The following is a 20,215-nucleotide window of genomic DNA, read 5'->3' on the forward strand; positions in this document are numbered from 1 at the left end:
TTTTTTTTTTTTTTTTTTACAGTCTTCCAAATCCCATGTCAGCAGAGCAGTACTTGAACTTTGTCTTGCATTTTCAAAATATCTGAGTAATTTGCAGAATGGGATGCCCCTACTCAAACAATTGTGTGATCACATTCTTCTTAACCCAGCTATATGGATTCATACCCCAGCCAAGGTAATACATACATACATACATATATATATATATATATACACACACACATATATATGATTTTGTTATATATATATATTGATTTTGTTTTACTATTTTCACCAAGTTTTTGTAGTTGAGAAGAGTGATAATTATGAGGATTTTCTTCTATCCTTTCACATGCTGTCATGTAAAATTTCAATAAATTGTGTTTTTTGATAAGCTTACTTTTTTCTTTTTAGGTATATTTGCATATCAGTGTATCTTTTCTTTATTTTTTTGTAGAGCAGTGTATTTTTAAAAACTTTAATTCTAGTATAATTAAAATACAGTGTTATATTAGTTTCAGTCGTACAATATAGTGATTCAACAAATTCTGTACATTACCCAGTACTCATCATGACAAGTCCACTCCTTAATCCCTATTTCACCCATCCCCTCACCCACCTCCCCTTTGGTAACCATCAGTTCTCTGTAGTTAAGATCTGTTGCTTGGTTTCTCCCTTTTGTTCATTTTGTTTCTTAAATTCCACATGAGTGAAATCATTGGTATATGTCTTTCTCTGACTGACTTATTTCACTTACCATTATACTCTCTAGCTCCATCCATGTCATTGCAAATGGCAAGATTTCATTTTTTTTATAGCTAAATAATATTCCACTATATAGACACCATATCTTCTTTATTCATCTATTGATGAACACTTAGGGTGCTTCTATAATTTGCTTATTGTAAATAATGCTTCTGTAAACATAGGGGTGCATATATCCCTTTGAATTAGTGTTTTTGTATTTTTTTGGTACATATTCAGTAGTGCGATTACTGGATTGTAGGGTTCTATTTTTAATTTTTTGAGGAACCTCCATAGTGTTTTCCACATAGGCTGCACTAGTTTGGATTCCCATTAACAATGCCAGAGGGTTCTTCTTCCTCCACATCCTTGCCAACACTTGCTTCTTGTATTGTTGATTTTAGCCATTTTGACAAGTGTGAGGTGATAACTCACTGAGTTTTGATTTGCAATTCCGATGAGTGATGTTGAGCATCTTTTCATGTATCTTTTGGCCATCTGGTTGTCTTCTTTGGAGAAATGTCTTCATTTCTTCTGCCCAATTTTAATTGGATTGTTTAGTTTTTTGGGTGTTGTGTAAGTTCTTTATGTATTTTGGATACTAACCCTTTATCAGATAGGTCATTTGCAAATCTTCTTCCATTCAGTAGGTTGCATTTAGTTTTGTTGATTGTTTTTTTTGCTGTGCAGGAACTTTTTATTTTGAAGTAGTCCCAGTAGTTTAGTTTTGCTTTTGTTTCCCTTGCCTTAGGAGACATATCTAGAAAAATGTTGCTATGGCCGACGTCAGAGAAATTATTGCCTCTGCTCTTTTCTAGGATTTTTATGATCTCAGGTCTCACATTTAGGTCCTAAACCATTTTGAGTTTGTTTTTGTGTATGGTGTAAGAAAGCGGTCCAATTTCATTCTTATGCATGCTGCTGTCCAATTTTCCCAATACCATTTGTTGAAGGGACTGTTTCCCATTGGATAGTCTTTCCAAGCTATGTCAGTATTTTTAAAAAAACAGAGCTATACTCTTTATTTTCTGTTAAATCAAAATTTTATTTGAGAGAGACTTTGATTTACTAAGTATAAATCAAACTTGGACAGGCCCAATGTAAATATAATGTTTCCTATCAACTGTAGCTCTATTCTGTTGCCAGTATGCATACAATATCAATGTGTACATTTGTATGTATACATATACATGAGTTTAATTCTGCCAGAATAGTTGAGATGTCACCCAGTTTTAAGGCTTCCATGATGTACTGGTCTCCTTTAATCATTTTAATTCACATGAATTGAAATTATTAAATACAATTATATTTATACACAACTTATTTAGTACTGTAACAATAAACCAATTCCTTCTAAGTGAATATAAGTGAATTTGTGATAAAGTATATAAATAAAAACTTTGTTAAGTCCTAATGTATTAAATTGTCCTAAGAATATTAATTGTGGTAATGTTCAGGAGAACTTGAAATAGAAATTTTTATTAAGTTGCATAATTGTATCTGCCTTATCTGCAGTTTTTGTTAGAAGTTGTATTATTTCATACCTATTAATTTCCTCTCTCCACTTCTCCCTTTTGATCCACTTAGAGTGTTTATCATTGTTTAGGTTGGAATAACACATACTTATTTTAGTTGTCAGAAAGAAATGCAGACTTTCTTTGCTTTTCTAGGGTCATAGTATCTTATTTTCAGTTGGTCTTTTCAAACGTTAAAGAGAAAAACAGCTGTTGACTCTGATTGCCATTTGGAAATAATCAAAGGAGGCAGCTGGAGGTTGTACCTTTTTATCTCTGGGTTCAAATTTGACCTCTTTTTCTTCTGTGACCCTTAGTCTTATTTCTTTTCAAGGATTGTTTCAAGTTACTTTTTAAACCTTTTACTAGACACTTTTTTTGTCTTACTAAGCAGCATATTTGTAAGGCTTTGGATCTCTTTTGATGTGGTCAAAAAGCCTCTTTTAGATACTTAGTTGTAGAGGAATATTTTTAAAATTCGTAATATCATTTTCTTAAGTTCCTGGTGTTACTACACTCTGTTTCTTACCTTTTCCTTGTTAATAATTTTCTCTAATTTTGTTCTTAGAATTTATAATTGATTTGATAATACTAAGTTTTCCTTGTTTTAGCTGTCTGTTTTGTGTATCCATAAAGTGTTATGTCTGCTTTAATTGTATTATGAAGATAGTTCTGAGATGGTTTGTTTTGTTTTCCGAAGTTTGTTTGATTTGGGTGTTATACAATTACAGGGAGGGAGGAAATTTTTAAGAAAAAAAATACAACGTGATGTATACAAAATGAGGTTTAGGGTTTTGCAGAGAACCTCTATAGATGAGTGAGCATAAAGTTTAAGCTTCATTAGCTTCGTGGTAATTCCACCTGTGGTTACCAAAGTTGAAGGTATGTATGTATGAATCAGCCTTTGCTTTTGGAAAAGGGTTTTGACTGTGCTGTATGATATCTGTTCATCTTCTCAGAGACTGTCTTTTTAATGACCTAAAAGGAGAGGTGACATTTCTTGTATAAAATAGTCCTTCATTTGTTGAGTAACTGCTGTATGATGGGCACTGTGGATGCTGTGGTGAACAAGACAGATCTAATTCTTGCCCTTATAGAATGTCTAATGGGAAAGACAGATGTTAACAAATACAATTTATATGGTTAGTAGATTATATAATGAGTAAATGAGGTAATGTTTCTTCGTTGTTAGCATATGAATAATCTTGAGGTCACCGTTTTCACTCATCTCAGTATGTTGATATTAAAGCCTTTTCATTTTTCTTTTACTATAGTATCATTCTTAATAGACTGACTTTCTTCAGTTTTTCATTTTTTATCACTATCATTTTTTGGCCAGAATTCTTAGTTTTTAACATTTCACTCTCGTCAGATTATTTCTTAGCCTCAAACTGTGTAATAATTTCCCCATTGTTTACAGAATAAAGTAGTCCGTTTTCTAGCCTTAAGTCTTCATGTCAATTCTCCTTTCTAAGCTTTCTGGCTTAAAAACTCAATTACCCTTGGGCGCCTGGGTAGCGCAGTTGTTACGCATCTGCCTTCAGCTCAGGGCGTGATCCCGGCGATCCGGGATTGAGTCCCACATCAGGCTCCTCTGCTGGGAGCCTGCTTCTTCCTCTCCCACTCCCCTGCTATGTTCCCTCTCTCGCTGGCTGCCCTCTGTCACATAAATACAAAAATAAAATCTTTAAAAAAACAAAAACAAAAACAAAAACTCAATTACCCTCAGTGGCTAGGCAGGTACTAAAATGTTATCCCAGAGCAGAGGTTCTTAATCTTGGATGTCAACAGAACCTGTTGGGAGAGGTTTTTTAAAAAAAATAAAAAACAGAATTCCACCCCCTTCACTCCACATTGTGTTTTATTTGGTCTGGGATAGGGCCCAGGCATCAGCATTTTTAAAACATGTTTTTCGGGTGTTCTAATGCTCAGTCAGGATTGTGGACCATTGTACAAGATCTTGGGAAACCTATTGTATGATCTACCATTTTCCCTATTTGAAATTTCTACTTTTGTTCTACCTATCTTACTACTAATCTTCAAAGCCTACCTTAGTACTTATTTTATTAGTCAGGCTTTTTTGAGTATTTTAGCTTATCCTATAATAATTTCTCTGCCCTCCAGATTGATAGTTTCTAATAACTCTTTGCTACTCATTTTGCAATTAATTACATATTTTACAATTAGGTACATGGAATTAATTACATATATTCTTTTTTTTTTTAAGATTTTATTTTTAAGTGACCCCTGTACCCACTGTGGGGCTCAAACTTACAACCCTGAGATCAAGAGTTGTTTGTGTGCTCTACCAACTGAGGCAGCCAGGTGCCCCTTTATAAAGGTGTTAATTCTAGACACTTTTGTTTTTTTGCAGATTTTATTAATTTATGAGAGAGCACAAGTGGTGGGGGAAGGCAGAGGGAGAGGGAAAGCAGGGCTGATGAGGCAGGGCTCAATCCCAGGACCCTGGGATCATGACCTAAGCTGAAGGCAGACGTTTAACCAACTGAGCCATCCAGGTGCCCCAATTCTAGGCACTTTTTAAAAGAATTTCCTTAAGTAATCTTTATGTTTCAATAGGCATCTTTATTACATTGGTTTTTTTACTTAAATTTATGTGTATTTTTCATCTTTTCAACTGGATTTCAGCTACCAAGGGATAATGTATATGTCCTTGTATTTCTATTAATACATCACTATGCATAAGTGGATGTAAATATTTTCTAAGTGACTGAAATAGCATGGTTAAGAGTTTGAGCCATGTCAAAAAGTGTTATATAGCCTCAGTGACAAGTATACTGGGCCTATCCATTTGAATAACATTAGCTGCATCAACATAATACTATTTTTCAGTGAGACAGTGGGATATTCCACATACATAGTTTTCTAAACTATAATCATCATAAAATTGAACCTCAATTTTAAGTGGTTCAGAATCTGCCACTCTTTACCATGTATGGTTACTAATTGGTTCCCTGATTCATTTAACCTTGATTTTTATTTATAGGGCATCTGGAAGATAGGTACCTAATTTTTGCTCCCTAAAGAAATTACCAGGTAACACTGACGTATCTTGCAGGGTTGAAAATGAAAATGCCATCATTGTCTAGGAAGACAGCATAAATGTTCCATTTTAAATGATTGGGAATAGTTTGGTCTTTTTCAAGGGGCAAGTGTATATGTCCTACTTAAAATTTTTTCACTTATAAAGTATATCTACTAGCAATGAATTGAAAAATTCTTGATTTTGACACAATAGTAGAACAAAAGCAATCCTTATTTTGTGCTGTTGAAAGTACTAGATTGTAGCTGTTGGTGAGTTTTAGAGCTGTAATTTCAGTGAAATTTTGTACTAATATGAAATGTGTGGTGGTAGAGTAGTACCTATAATCTTTTGTTTCTCCTAAGAGCTTGTATTTTGAAGTTACTAAGTTCTTATGTGTTTATTGAAATAATTTATTTGGAAATAAAACTAGTAGAATCCTTTTTTTTTTTTTAAGATTTTATTTATTTATTTGTCAGAGAGAGAGAGAGAGAGAGAGAGTGAGCGCACAAGCAGGGGAAGCAGCAGGCAAAGGGAGAAGCAAGCTCCCAGCCAAGCAAGGAGCCCAGTGTGGGACTTGGGATCATGACCTGAGCTGAAGGCAGATGCTTAACCAACTGAACCACCCAGGCATCCCAGTAGAATCCTTTTCTATTTAGAGGATAATACTGATAAACATGTTGAGAGAGTATAATCTTATGATTATAATCTTTCTATCAATGAGCAATTATAACAGAATTCTGTTTTTCTAATATTTCTTAAGGTAGGCTTTACACTTTTTTTTTCCTTTTGACTTCTACCTTTTTCCCCTTTCGAATTATTCCTACTTTTTCTTTCCTTTTTTTTTTCTTTTTGTTATTTTATCTTCTACTTTTCTGCAAAATGAAGAAAATTTCCAGCTTTTTAAAGCAACTATGCATAGTATAATTAGTAAGCTTACTGTAAAGAGGTTATATATGCTCATGAATAATTGCTCATTGCTTAATAGGAATTAAACAGTTATTTCCATGGAATAGTGCTGTAAAAATTTGATATATTAGGGGATGTTTTCTTATAATGATACTGTAAAAGAAGCATTTACCTGGCTTAGTTTTATAAGGAATGTGTGTGTTTATGTGTGTGTGCGTGTGTGTGTGTGCGTGCCAGTAAATGTGTGTTATCTGTTAGCATGGGTGTTACCATCAAGCTCAGCATCTTTTTGGAACAAGTATGATCCAGGTGAGAGTATTACTGGAACCAGGGGTAAAATGGTATGCTGCTTCTTTGATGTAAGTTCTTCATTTTGATTCTCTAGGTTCAGTTGACACTCTATACTTACCTATCCACGGAATTCATTGGTACAGTCAACATATATAATGCCATTCGGAGAGTTGGAACAGTGCTTCTCATCATGCATACACTGAAGTACTACTACTGGGCAGTGAATCCGCAGGATCGAAGTGGTATCACCCCTAAAGGATTAGGTATATCATCCCTATTTATATATTTTTTCATAGATTTTCTTTTTTCTTTTCTTTGTTTAATATATATATATATATTAAAAGAATAATATATATTATTCTTGAAGTTTTTCTGAATATCATCATGGCAAAATTTTACTTTAATCTTATTGATAATTTTAATAGTTTGTCCTGAATTGAGATTGCCAGAGGTTAATAACTTGCTACTTTTGTGGGAGAATGCTGCTTCTGCTGGTATAAGTTGTTTTCAGGCAAATATGACTAGGGTGATATTATTAAGTCTCTGAAAATGAGAAGTTCTATATTAGCATATGGTATTGATGCTGAAGCTAATTACCATGATGAAAATTATTGAAAAACCATGCTTTTGGGAAAAGATTTCTTGCAGAAGTAGGGGATGTATCTACTTCTAATAAATAATATAATGAAGTTACAAAATTTCAGTAATTATTTTCCTGTATAATCAGGAAATTACTGGAGAGATAGTATTCATTCATCATGTCAGAAATTTATGGAAGGTATCAAAATAAAAATTTTGACAAATGGTGGATCTTTTGGTTGTAAGTGCAACCTGCTTCATATTGGCTATTGTTGTAAAAGGGAGTTAATCAGCTCATATAAACTGGCATTATCAGTTGAACTTAGTGCCAGGATTCAGAATATGCCCCTTGAATCCATTTTGTCTCTCTCCATTTCACAGTTCATCTGTGTTGGCTCTTTTCATGTATTCTCTCCCTTGTAGTACTAAACAACAACTCTACCTTCACATCCTTAAAACTATAAGTCTATCAAAAGAGTGTCTGCCTGTATCGAACATTTCCAGCAAAAGTCTCTTTGTTGCTCAGTGGCTCTGACTGCATCATGTGCACAGTCTTATGTGGCAGGTATTTTTCTGATTACGCATTCATGGGCATGGAAGCCCTTCGCACCTCTGAAATACATGATCTGAGAGTGAGTTTGGGTTCCGTACCGTGATAAAAATTGAAGGCTGCTGTTTGAAATCAGGAAGTAGATGCTGGAGAGTCATTGTACTTAAATGCTTTGGCTGTTCAGTGATTTACAAATACAAGTTTCATATTAATACAATGTTTCCTTATGCCTTTCAAAATCTGCTTATTCTCAGAAGATATGCTGTGTATAATTTAGAAAGATATGAAAGCACACAGAAGTTGTATGATCTGTTTAAGGTGGTAGGGTTGTGCAGATAGAGAACTAGGTCATAATTTCCTGATGACTATTTGATGGTACTGTAGGGGTATCATGTACTGTCCTGGGTATTAGTTTTGTATTCTGGAATTGATTTTATAACTGATTAGTGACCTTGGGAAAGTCTCATACTTCAAGTGAGAGAGCTGGACAAAGTTTGTGTTTCTATTGTAACTCTGTAACTGATTCTTTGTCTAGAAATTGTCATGTGGAACAAATTTTAAGCAATTTTCTTCCTATTTTAATTGATCCATTTGAGGTCATGGTGGTCTTGTGCTTTGGTGGTCTAAGAACTAGTTGTAAATAGTGATTAGTGGAGGGAAAATTGCAGAAAATATGAAGCTAACAGGTACCTAACTTTAGGATCTTATAACAATGGGTGTTTGGTTTCAAAAGCTTTCTACTTGGGGATTATTTGTTTGAGACATGAAAATTGACTTTAATGTGAGCCATGTGTGACCAGGGACTTTTTCAAGAAGGGGAGGAGATGTCAGAGGTAGTCAACATAATGTTTCCCTTCCAAATGAACCAAACTGTTTTGAGGTGTACTTTAAAAAATTTTTGTTTTAGCTTATGCAAGAGTAACCGAAGCTTTTTTTTTTTAAACTAAATTCACATTTAAGTTTGGATTTTCCTTTTTAAACTTCTGTTACTGTACTAACATTCTCAGAGTCTTTTAAAACAAATGTAAGTGCATATTATTATTGAATACAAATTTTGTTACCTCGTTTTCATGTTTTGAATTTCATCTAACCTTAATCAAAAATAAATTCCTTCATTGTAGTTTCAAAGTAACCCATTTTATACATTTGGAACACTGTATATACTATTGTATGTGAGATTGAATGTCTTTCTAGAGGCATAAAACTCTTTATATTGAAGAATAATTGACAGTCTTATATTAGTATCAACAGAGTGATTTGATATTTATATGCATTATGAAATAAATGGTCACCTCAATAAGTCTAGTTACCATCTGTCAGCATGCAAAGTTGTTACAATATTATTGACTGTATTCCTTACTCTGTACATTAAATCCCTGTGACTTACTATTTTATGATGGGAAAATTGTACCTCTTGACCTCTTCCCCTGTTTTGTCCATCCTCCCATCTTCTTCCTTCCTCCTCTCTGGCAGCTGTCAGTTTGTTTTCTGTATCTGTGAATCTGTTTCTGTTTTGTTTTGTTTTGTTTTTCAGATTCCACAAACAAGTGAAATCATACACTATTTGTCTTTCTCTGACTTACTTCACTTAGCATAACACTCTTTAGGCCCATCTATGTTGTCACAGTGAAAAGTTCTCTTTTTTATGGCTGAATAATATTCCTGTGTGTGTGTGTGTGTGTGTGTGTGTGTGTGTGTGTGTATACATACACACACCACATCTTTATTTCTGTATTTGTCAGTGGACATTTAGGTTACTTCCATAAATGCTGTGGTAAATAATGCTGTGCTTAACATACCGATACATATATATTTTTGAATTAATGTTTTTGTTTTCTTTGGATAAATACCTAGAAGTGGAATTGCTGGATTGTATAGCAATTCTATTTTTAATTTTTTGAGGAATCTTCATACTTTTTTCTGTAGTGGCTGCGCCATTTTACATTCCCACCAATGGTGCATGAAAGTTTCTTTTCTCCACATTCACACTAATATTAAATACTTCTTGTCTTTTTGATTTTAGCCATTCTGGCAGGTGTGAGGTGAAATCTCATTATGGCTTTGATTTGCATTTCACAGATGGTTAGTGATGTTGGGCATCTTTTCATGTGCCTGTTGGCCATCTGTATGTCTTCTTAGAGATTTTTTTTGTTTCTTGAGGTGGGCCTGTTTTGATGTAAACTTCCCTGTTGGATTTGCTTTTGCTGCATTTCATAAGTTTTGGAACATTGTGTTTTCATTTTCATTTATCTCAAGGTATTTTTTAATATCCTCTTTTATTTCTTTATTGTCCCATTGGTTTTTTAGTAACATGTTTTTTAGTCTCTGCATGTTTGTGTTTTTTTTCCGGTTTTATTCTTGTAACTGATTTCTAGTTTCATATCCTTATGGTTGGAAAAGACACTTGATATGATTTCAGTCTTCTTAAATTTATTGAGACTTATCTTGTGGTCTGTCATGTTATTGTAGAGGAATGTTTCATGTGCTTGAAAAGAATGTTATCTTATTTTGTGTGAACTACTCTGTATATATCTGTTTATTATATTTGTTTTAATGTGTTATTGAAGGCCATTGCTTTCTTATTCATGTTCTGTCTGGATGATCTATCTATTGATGTAAGAGGTGTGTTAAAATCCCCTATTGCTATTGTATTACTGTCAAGTTCTTGTTTTTGTCTGGTAATATTTGTTTTATATATTTAGGTACTCCAGTGTTGGGCACAGAAATATTTACAAGTATTATACTTTATTGTTGGATTAATACCTTTATCATATGTAATGCATTTTGTCTCTTGTTACAGCTTTTTAAACGTCTACTTTGTCTGATAAAAGTATTGCTGGCCCAGCTTTCTTTTCATTTTTATTTGCATGGTGTATATTTTCCTGTCACTTCACTTTTGGTCTGTGTGTGTCTTTAGAGAGTGAGTGTCTTGTTGGCAACATATAGAGGGTCTGCCTTTTTTTTTTTTTTTTAACTCATTTACGTTCAAAGTTGTTACTGACAGGTACATATTTATTACTATTTTGTTAATTGTCTTCTGTTGTTTTTATAGTTCTTCTCTGTGCCTTTCTTTTCTTGCTGTCTTTCTGTGTGATTTGATGATTTTGTTTAGTGTTCTGTTTGGATTCCTTTTTATTTTTTGTGTACCTATTAGAGGTTTTTGTTTGTGGTTACCATGAGCTTCATATCTAACAAGCTATGTATATAGAAGCCCATTTTAAGTTGGTTATTCCTTAAGTTCAAATGCATTCTAAAATACATTTTTACTTTCATCTCTCAAAGTTTTATATTTTTGATGTCATATTTAAAATTTTTTATTTAATGCATTCCTTAACTAATTATTGTAGATTGATTTTATTACTTTTGTCTTTCAGTCTTTATTTTTTCTTTCCTGTATTTTCTTATTTCTAGTGATAGCCTTTTTTTTTTCCTGCCTAAAGAATTCCCTTTAATATTTCTTGTAAAGCCTGTTCAGTGGTAATGAATTTTTTTAGTTTTTGCTTATCTGGGAAACTCTTTATCTTCCTTTCAATTCTAAATGATAATGTTGAGGCAGATGTCTCTTTAGGTGACTCACTTTTATATTTTTCATAAGTATATGGAAAAAACTATTAGGAAAGACAGCTTTATACTTTGAGGTCTTTGAAACACTAAGTGTGTGTGTATATTATTTTTTTCAAAGATGGACCACGACCTAACCAAAAAGAAATACTTTCTCTACGAGCATTCTTGTTGATGTTCATTAAACAGTTAGTGATGAAGGTGAGTTTATACTACTTCTCCTTTAGCATGTTCTGTATTTTAACTTATAATTTCACATAAGATACAATCTTGGGTTTATTTACCCTTTATTGGGTTATTAGGGTTACACATTGGAAAATACTCTGAAAGATACTTGATTCTGTGGTTTTTTTGTTCTTTCTTATACACATATGGTTTAACATCATTGCAGAATTGGAGATTGATAATTGTAATATATGTTGTATGAATTTCTCTAGGGCTTCAAGTGGATTCATTCTTTCATTCAGTAAATATTTACTGAGTTTCTGTTAAGTACTAGGTATTATTCTTGGCACTACTGATACAGTAGTCAACAAGACTCTTCAAGGAGGTTTCATTTTCAGCGGGCCTCTTGTACCTGACATTCAGATTTTTGAGAAAAAATTTCCATGTATAAAGGTACCAGAAAGATGTATCAACCTTTAGAAATTATTACATTTGTCCCATTTTATTCTGTTGTAGATAAAGTAAAATTTATTATTTTAAAGGAAGGTATTTTGTTTTTATAAGAGAGCAACGTATGAATGTATTTTGTCAGTATTTTATTATTTTCCTATGTCATTTTCTTATTTTTTAGAACTTAATATTATGTTAAGTGGGCTAAACTTTTAGTATATCTTTTAGACTCAGATGCCTTATTTCTATTTACAAAAAAACCTTATCACTTGAATTTTGTGTTTTTAAATTTTTTTGTGTGTTTTTGTTTCCTAATTCTCTTTCTTATTGCTCTTTTCTCATTGGAGTTTTGTTTTATCATTAATAAATTGATAGGATAGTTGAAAATTTACATAGTGAGTTCATATTTAAAAGTGCAGTGTTTTCCTCAGGTAACAGTACTACTCAGTTTTTAGTACCTGACCGTTTAACTGGTAATTTTAGAAGCTGTTCATTTACTCTCAAAATTTAATAGAAAAAAGAAATAGAAAAATTGTCTTCTGTATTTAGTGGAGTGATAGGTGTGAATAGTATTCTTTTATCACTAATTATTGGTTTTCTTACTTCAGGGTTTAATAGCTTTATTAGATAGCCTTTCATGTATGGTTCTGAAAACAGGATACCTGATATCATTTCTCTGACTTCTACACAGTCTTGATTATTGCATATCTTTAGTGTTTCCCCTAATTCATGTTTTAAATTTAGATTCTATATTATAGTATCTTTGTGTATTTATAGCAACTGACCAGGTCGACAAATGTTAGGTGTATTATTTACCTTTAAAAAAAACTTTTTTAAATGCATGTATAAGATACTTTAAGATACTTATGTTTTTAAAGGATTCTGGAGTAAAGGAAGATGAACTGCAGGCCATTCTCAATTACCTACTCACTATGCATGAGGTAACATTTGAAATTTATATTTTGGGATTTTACTTTTTGAGCTGCATTATGGTCTTTCTTTTTAAAGTAAAAAGTTAAGGTGATCTTTCATTAATATAATTATAATGGGGAGTAAATGTACTTAGGAACTAAATCTTAGCAACTTTCATTTAAATTACCACAAGATCCTTTATTACCACAAGATGGCTCTGAGAATAATCATGAAAAGCTTTAAAAAGTTTTGAAATTGGATCTCATTGAATTAATAAGAAAGTATGCCAAAGAATACCTTCATTGTATCTCTAGGAACCAGTGTAACATATGGAAAAATAGTTTATGAAAATGACTAAAAATGATTAGATTTTTAAACTCATAACACAATCTTCCAACTGATTTTGCATGTTCAAATACTGTTAAGTCAAACAACTTATTTATAATGGGATTTGTAATTATGTGGTTGAAAAGGAGGTTGAAAATAGATTGAAATGTTTGGGGTTTTTTCCTTTATTATTTTGCCCTGGGAAAATGTAATACATGCCGACGTAATCTAATTAAATAATAGGATTAAGTATTTGTTAAATAAGTAAAATTTAGAATTGATATAATTTCATGTAAAGCACAGCATTTCAAATGATAATTTCATTTCTATTTTATAGTTCATGTCTTGTGTTTTAATAAATATCTGTTATAGTATGAGATAATGTCTTTAAATCATCAATAAATGGGAGATACTGTTTTGTCCTATTGCTCTTAATTGAGGTAGAAAAGTGGATTAAATTTCTTGATTGGATCATATTTGACTCAAACATTAATGATTGTACTTTCTTTTTCCTCTTGATTAGGGTATTTTATGTGTTGAATTTCTTTATACAATGTAATAGTTGAAGATTTTTCAACTGAACTTCCCAGTAATGTTATTGTATATGATTTTGTTTTTTATTAACCCTAACTCCCTACAGGACTGAAGTACTTTATAAAAGAGAAACTGAAAATCATGGTGATCTTCTCTTTTCTCTTAATCTGTTAATTCAGAAATCTTTTAGGTCTTTAAAAGAACACTTTTCCTAAGCCTCAGTTCCCTAGCTCTAGATACCTGCTTAGCTTACTGAAAATTAGATGTTCAAATAGATGCAGTTCCAAAGCTGTGAAGAAAAAGTTATAGACAGGGCAACAGAGAATTAGCTCTTGGTAGCTGCTTCCCTTGTCCTTTTTTGGGTCAGTTTTGCCAAGTTGGTTCTAAATATGCATACATACTGGAATATTCAACCAAGGCTGTGTTGGATTGTCTTGGAATTGTTTTGGATTTCAGAACTCGTACATGCTTCTGTGCTCTTCTGTCAGTATTACCAAGTTATACTACATACGGTAGTATGTTGCCTCAGTAAACATTTACTGATCATCTGTATCTTCAATATTGTCAACAGATAATATATGAAAACTATTCAGTTATTTCCTCAAAAGCTTACTGTTACAACTGGTTTCTTGAGAGGGTCAGTGAATAAAGCAGTTCAGGTAAAATAAAATGGGAAATTATACATATGTTGTCTCCAACACTGCTATCAGATTGCCAACATCAATTACCTTATTATTGGCTCTGATATGTTTTGTTATAAAAAAAATCTTAGCTTCCCCTTTCCTCAGTTTCTTGATGTATAAACATTTGTCTGAAAAAAACCTGTTAAGTTAGATGTAGTATATCTATAGAATATGTTTCAGGAAATCTTGATACTGTATACTTTAAGAAGGATTGTGTTTCTTTGATTTAGACATTTGAGATTTGGTGATGTGGTATTTGAGTTAAACAGATGAATATGTATGTGTAAAGAATGAGCTTGTTAAAAACAAGTGTATATTCATCATATGGCTATTGATTATTTTAAGTTACTTTTTTATTAAAGAAGTATTCAGTGTTCAAAAAATTTCTTTTTTTCTTATTTAAAAAAATTTCTATTTTGATTTTAGGATGACAATCTAATGGATGTCCTACAGCTGCTTGTTGCATTAATGTCAGAACATCCTAACTCTATGATTCCTGCTTTTGACCAAAGGAATGGATTACGGTAAGAGTTGTATATCAGGGATTTAAATATATTTAATATAAGAGTTTAGTTTGGAAATGATAGAAGATTCTTAAATATGGGAAGTACTACTGGATCATATATTATAAATGAGTTAAGGTATAAGACCCATTTGTTTTATGTGCTTTGATTTTTGAAGAAATCTTTAATTATAGAGGATGTGTTACTATTTAATTTGTGAAGACAGATCAGGCAAATCAGGTTAGTATTTTGTATGGTTAGTGCTATTATACAGGTATTATACTACTGAATTCTTTAGCAGTTATCTTTAGGTCCTAGAACAGTAGTACTCATTTGCACTGCAAGAAAAGCTCTCTCTGCTCCCTTTTAAATATTGCTACCTTCATTCCCAATCGCAAATCATCATTTTATTAGTCTACTTGGGCTTCCATAACAAAATATCGTAGACTGGGTTGCTTAAACAACAGAAATTTGTTTTCTTACAGTTTTTTTTTTTTTGAAATACACACTGAGAAACTAAGTCTTCTCATTGTGTTTAAACTATTTACTTTTAATGTTAACTACTGATAAGACTTTATTTTCACCTAGCATTTTATTATTTATTTGTCCCAGTGTAGTTTTTCCCTCTGTTTCTCTTTTCCTGTGTTTCTTATATTTGAATTCCTTTAGTATTCTTTTAAAATTAATCTATTTGGTTTTATATCTATCTCTGTGTAATTTTATTTAGTAGTTGCACAGAAATTTCACAGTTAAATATTTTACCTCTTCAAATAAAATATAGAACCATTTCAACTATTTATCCTTTTAACCACCATTGTTTGTTACTATATCTAATCTATCACAAGTCTCGCTAGACAATGATACACTTTTTAGTTTCACTTGTTTTATGTATTTTAGGAATTTAAGGGAAGAAAAATCCCTGTTTACATTTTTCGAGATAGTTTCCAGGTAGTCTTTTTTTCCATTCTGGAAGAACTCTATTCACATTTCTTGTTGAGTAATTTTCTTGGAAACGAATTTTAAAATTATTTTTTCTGAATATAACTTAAAAAAAGATTTATTTATTTATTTTAGAGTAAATGGGGGGAGGGGCAAAGAGAGAGGGAGAGAGAGAGAGAATCTCAAGCAGACTCCCTGCTGAGTGCGGAGCTGGAAGCAGGGCTCCATCTCATGACCCTGAGATCATGACCTGAGCTGAAACCAAGACGCTCAACAGCTCACCTGACTGGACCACCTGGACGCCCCTCTGAATATAATTTTATCTGGCCTTCATCACACAAGGGTATTTTTGCTGTGTATAGAATTCTGTGTAGAATTCTACTTTTTTCTTTCAGTACTTTAAAATATTTTTCCATTGTTTGCTGGTACCCATGGTTTTTAATGAGAAATATATGGTTATTTAAATCTTTATTTGCTAAATAAAATGTACTACATTTTTGTACTTGCTTTCAAGACATATTCTTTAGCTCCTCCTACAATCTTATGGTAGTTTTCTTTGTGATTATCACCAATTTTGAGAAGTTTTGGGCCCTTATTTTCCTATATTTTGCTTCAGTTATATCTTCACCCTTTATTTTGGGTCTCTAGTGACATTTATAATAGGGCTTTTGATGTACACATCTGTGAGCCTCTTTTTTATTTCAGTCTTTTTCCTTTTTCTTCAGATTTGATACTGTCTATTGATGATAGAGAAGCTTGCTATATGTGATAAACTTGATCTTCAACTTTATGGACTTTTTGTTTGCTTTTTCTGTTTTGGTATTAAGCTCATCTCATAAATATTTTAGATTTTTACATTTCAGTTGTATAATTTTAATATGGTTAATTTTATATATTTTTTTTGTTGAGAACCCTATTTTCTGATCCTATTAGACTGTGTTTACTTTCACCTTCCAGAGTATATTTATAATAACTCCTTTAATATCTTTGTGTGATAATTACAACAATTTGTCCATCTCATCAGCATTTGTTCAGTGTATTTTCCTCTGAGAAATGGTTATATTTTCTTGGTTCTTTGTATGTTGAGTAATTTTTTAATGTATCCTAGACATTGTGAATATTATCTTTTATAAACTATGTGTTTTGTTAAAATCCTCTAACTAATGTTGATATTTTATTTGTTTTATTTTAATAATAGGGGTTAGACTGCAAGTTCTACCTATCCTTTGTGGGTAGGGGTTCCAAATGTCATTTATTGTAAAAACCTCTTGGGGCGCCTGGGTGGCTCAGTTGTTAAGCGTCTGCCTTTGGCTCAGGGCGTGATCCCAGAGTCCTGGGATCAAGCCCTGCATTGGGCTCCCTGCTCCGCTGGGAGCCTGCTTCTTCCTGTCCCACTTGCCCTGCTGTGTTCCCTCTCTGCTGGCTTTCTCTCTCTCTGTCAAATAAATAAATAAAATCTTAAAAAAAAAAATCAACCTCTTTTGTCCTGCTTTGTGTCTTCCTTGCACATAATGCACTCAGGGATTAGGTAGAGAATTGGGTGATAATTCAAAAATTTTTTTAATTTAGAAAGATTTCGTTGTTCTGGTCTGTTTCTGCCCCACACAAATGCATCTTGTGGGTCAGTTTAGGGCTTTTGTGGGTTTTTACAAAGATTTTGAGGATCTTTCTCTCCTGTTTGCTCCTATTCAGGACCACTCTTCCCCCCCCGCCCCCACCTGTACAAACCCATTTTCTTAGTTCCTCTAGCCAAAGGACAGTTTTTCTCAGAGTATTAGCCATCTGAACATCTAACATCCACCTCTGAGATAAGAGCTCACTTTTGGGTCACATTTACAAGAGAAAATAAAAATTGAGACTCCTCTCTCTATAATGGATAATTCTCCAAATTTTACCATCCTTTACACCGATGCATCTGCTTTTGTTTGCTCTTCAGAGTGCTTATGGAATTGCTTTTTGTACTTTTTCCCATTGTTTTAGTTCTAATATGTAAGACAGAGAGGGTGTAATTAGCTTTACTCCGTCTTGGTTGAGCCAGAACTTCTGTTGATTATTTAGTTTTTTTTTTCTTCTTTCTTTCTTTCTTTCTTTCTTTCTTTCTTTCTTTCTTTCTTTCTTTCTTTCTTTCGAGATTTATTTATTTATTTTAAAGAGAGAGCACAAGAGAGTGAGTGAGTGTGTACGTGAGCGGGAACGAGGGGCAGAGGGAGAGAAAAAATCCTCAAGCAGACTCCCTGCTGAGTGGGGAGCCCCATATGGGGTTCAGTTGAAGGACCTTGAGATCATGACCTGAGCCAAAATCAAGAGTTGTCTGCTTAACTGACTAAGCCACCGAGGCGCCCCTAGTTTTCTTTTCTAAAAAATATTTTCTGTTTAATGGTTTTATAATACTGTATTTCCTTTCTTCTTGGTGGACTTTATTATTTCTTATAAGACATGTATGTTAGCAATAAATTTTCCCAGTTCATCTGAGGACACTTTTACATCTCTTCATTTTTGGGTAATAATTATGCTGGATATAAAATTTTAACAGTTTTCTTTCTGTTTGCACTTGGTGGTTTAATAGACTTTTGGCTTCTACCGTTTGTGATGAGATGTCAGCCTTATATTACTGTTAGTTTTCTATATGTTCAGTCATATTTCTCTTGATGCTTTTAACATTTTTTTTTGTCTTTGAATTTTGACTATATTTTGTTTAGTTGTGATTCTCTTTGTTTTTATCCTGTTGTGGTTTATTGAGTTCTTGGATCTGCAAGTTAATGTTTTTTCATTAAATTTTGGAAGATTTTCCCCCATAGTTTCTTCAGAAAGTTTTTCTTCCCCTTTCCTCTTTTTCTTTTGGCTCTTGCATTATACCTATGATGGAATACTACTTTATCTCACAGGTTTCTAAAGGTCTGTTAATTTACCGTCCATCATTTTCTCTGTTCCTCAGATTGGATAATTTCTGTTGATCTGTTGAAGTTCACAGACTCTGTCTTTTGCTATCTGAATCAGCTGTTGAGTACCTCTTGTGAATTTTTCATTTTTTGTGTTTACTTTTCAACTCTAGAATTATCATGTGGTTCGTTTTATCTTTATTGAAATTTCCTTATTGTTTACTTACTGTTAATCTGTTTTCTTTTAATTATTTGAATATTCCATTTTAAAATTAGTTGAACGTATTTATTGCATGTCCTTGAAGTGTTTGCAAAATCTGGTATTTGGAACTTGAATCATTTTGCTGATTGCTTTATTTTTTTAAAATGATGAGTCACACTTTTTTATTTCCTTGCATTTGTAGTAATTTTGGTTGAAAACTGAGTATTTCAGATAAGTATTATAGCAAGTCTGATTTCTGTTTTGTTTGTCCATGGGTTGTTGGTTTTCTTTCTTTTTTTTTTTTTTTAGATTTATTTGAGAGAGAGAGTGAGCAAGTGAGCACATGAGCTGGAGGGGCAGAGGGAGAGAATCTTGAGCAGACTCTGCTGAGTGCAGAGCCTGATATGGGGCTTGATCTCATGACCCTGAGATCACCACCTGAGCTGAAACTGAGTCAGACGCTTAACCAGCTGCACCATCCAGGTGCCCCATTGGTTTTCTTTTTAAAAAATATTCCATTTTTAAGTAATCTCTATACCCAACATGGGGTTGAACTCACAACCCTCAGATCAAGAGTTGCATGATCTACTGACTGACCCAGTCAGGTGCCCCATGGGTTATTGGTTTTTCGTTTATTTTAATAATTTGCCTTGTCTAATCTCCAGATTTTGTTTGCTTCATGGTGTGCAGCATCTGGTTTCTGAGCTTATTATTTAATTATCTTTTTTTAAATTTCCTCTCTGTTTTCTCTCCCTCTCAACTGGGAAGGTGGTTTGGGCATTAGTCCCATCAATAAGGCCATTGACTCTTGATTTTCTTATCTTAGTGTGTAGTGATTTCTTAAAAATAAATGCCTCTCAATTTGTTGTTTCCCTGGATGAAAGGTTACATGTGAAAATTTTGTTTAATTTTATTTCTTTTTTTTGTGGAGGAAAATGGTGACTTCCACATTGGCATTAGTAAAAGTCATTCTTGCTATTTTTTTTTTTTTATAGTTTATGCTTTAAATTTTGGTACCTTCCCAGTTTTTTGCTTATTATGAATAAATGAAAAATCTGCAATTTGGAAGACTATATAGAAATGTGAATAATTAGTCCCATCTAAATATATGTGGTTCAGTCATTTAAAAAAAACATTGGATAAAGAGATTTATTGAATATTTACGTTAGTTATATAGGAAAAAATAACTTGGGAATGATGGGTGGGTAGTTCTTTTAAATCTAATTGGAGTTCTGTGGAAATATTTTTTGGCTCCAAAAATTCAGTGTGAGATTTTCTGAATTGTTGATTTTCTTTCTTTCTGTCTGTCTTTCTCTCTTTCTTTCTTGTGTTTCTCTTTTTCTGCCTGTCTGTCTGCTTGTCTGTCCTTCTGTCATTCTTTCCATCTGTTTTTCTTCCTTCTTGATTTCTTTCATGAGTTAAAGAGACCGAGAATCCAAATGGAGCATTGA

The 20,215-nt window shown here is 32.7% G+C and overlaps 1 protein-coding gene across 5 annotated transcripts in view; it reads left to right on the forward strand.

Moving 5' to 3' along the window:
• The window catches only part of LRBA (LPS responsive beige-like anchor protein), a 725,452-nt gene that overhangs the window by 115,881 nt on the left and 589,356 nt on the right, over nt 1-20,215 (forward strand). For all 5 annotated transcript variants that reach the window (XM_034661533.1, XM_034661532.1, XM_034661534.1 and 2 more), the window contains 5 exons: nt 23-175; nt 6,575-6,743; nt 11,292-11,371; nt 12,664-12,726; nt 14,668-14,765. In XM_034661533.1, the coding sequence (XP_034517424.1) occupies nt 23-175; nt 6,575-6,743; nt 11,292-11,371; nt 12,664-12,726; nt 14,668-14,765 (563 nt within the window). The remainder of the gene's footprint in view (nt 1-22; nt 176-6,574; nt 6,744-11,291; nt 11,372-12,663; nt 12,727-14,667; nt 14,766-20,215) is intronic.

This window comes from Ailuropoda melanoleuca, chromosome 5, assembly GCF_002007445.2.
Source record: "Ailuropoda melanoleuca isolate Jingjing chromosome 5, ASM200744v2, whole genome shotgun sequence".
Lineage (NCBI taxonomy): Eukaryota > Metazoa > Chordata > Mammalia > Carnivora > Ursidae > Ailuropoda > Ailuropoda melanoleuca.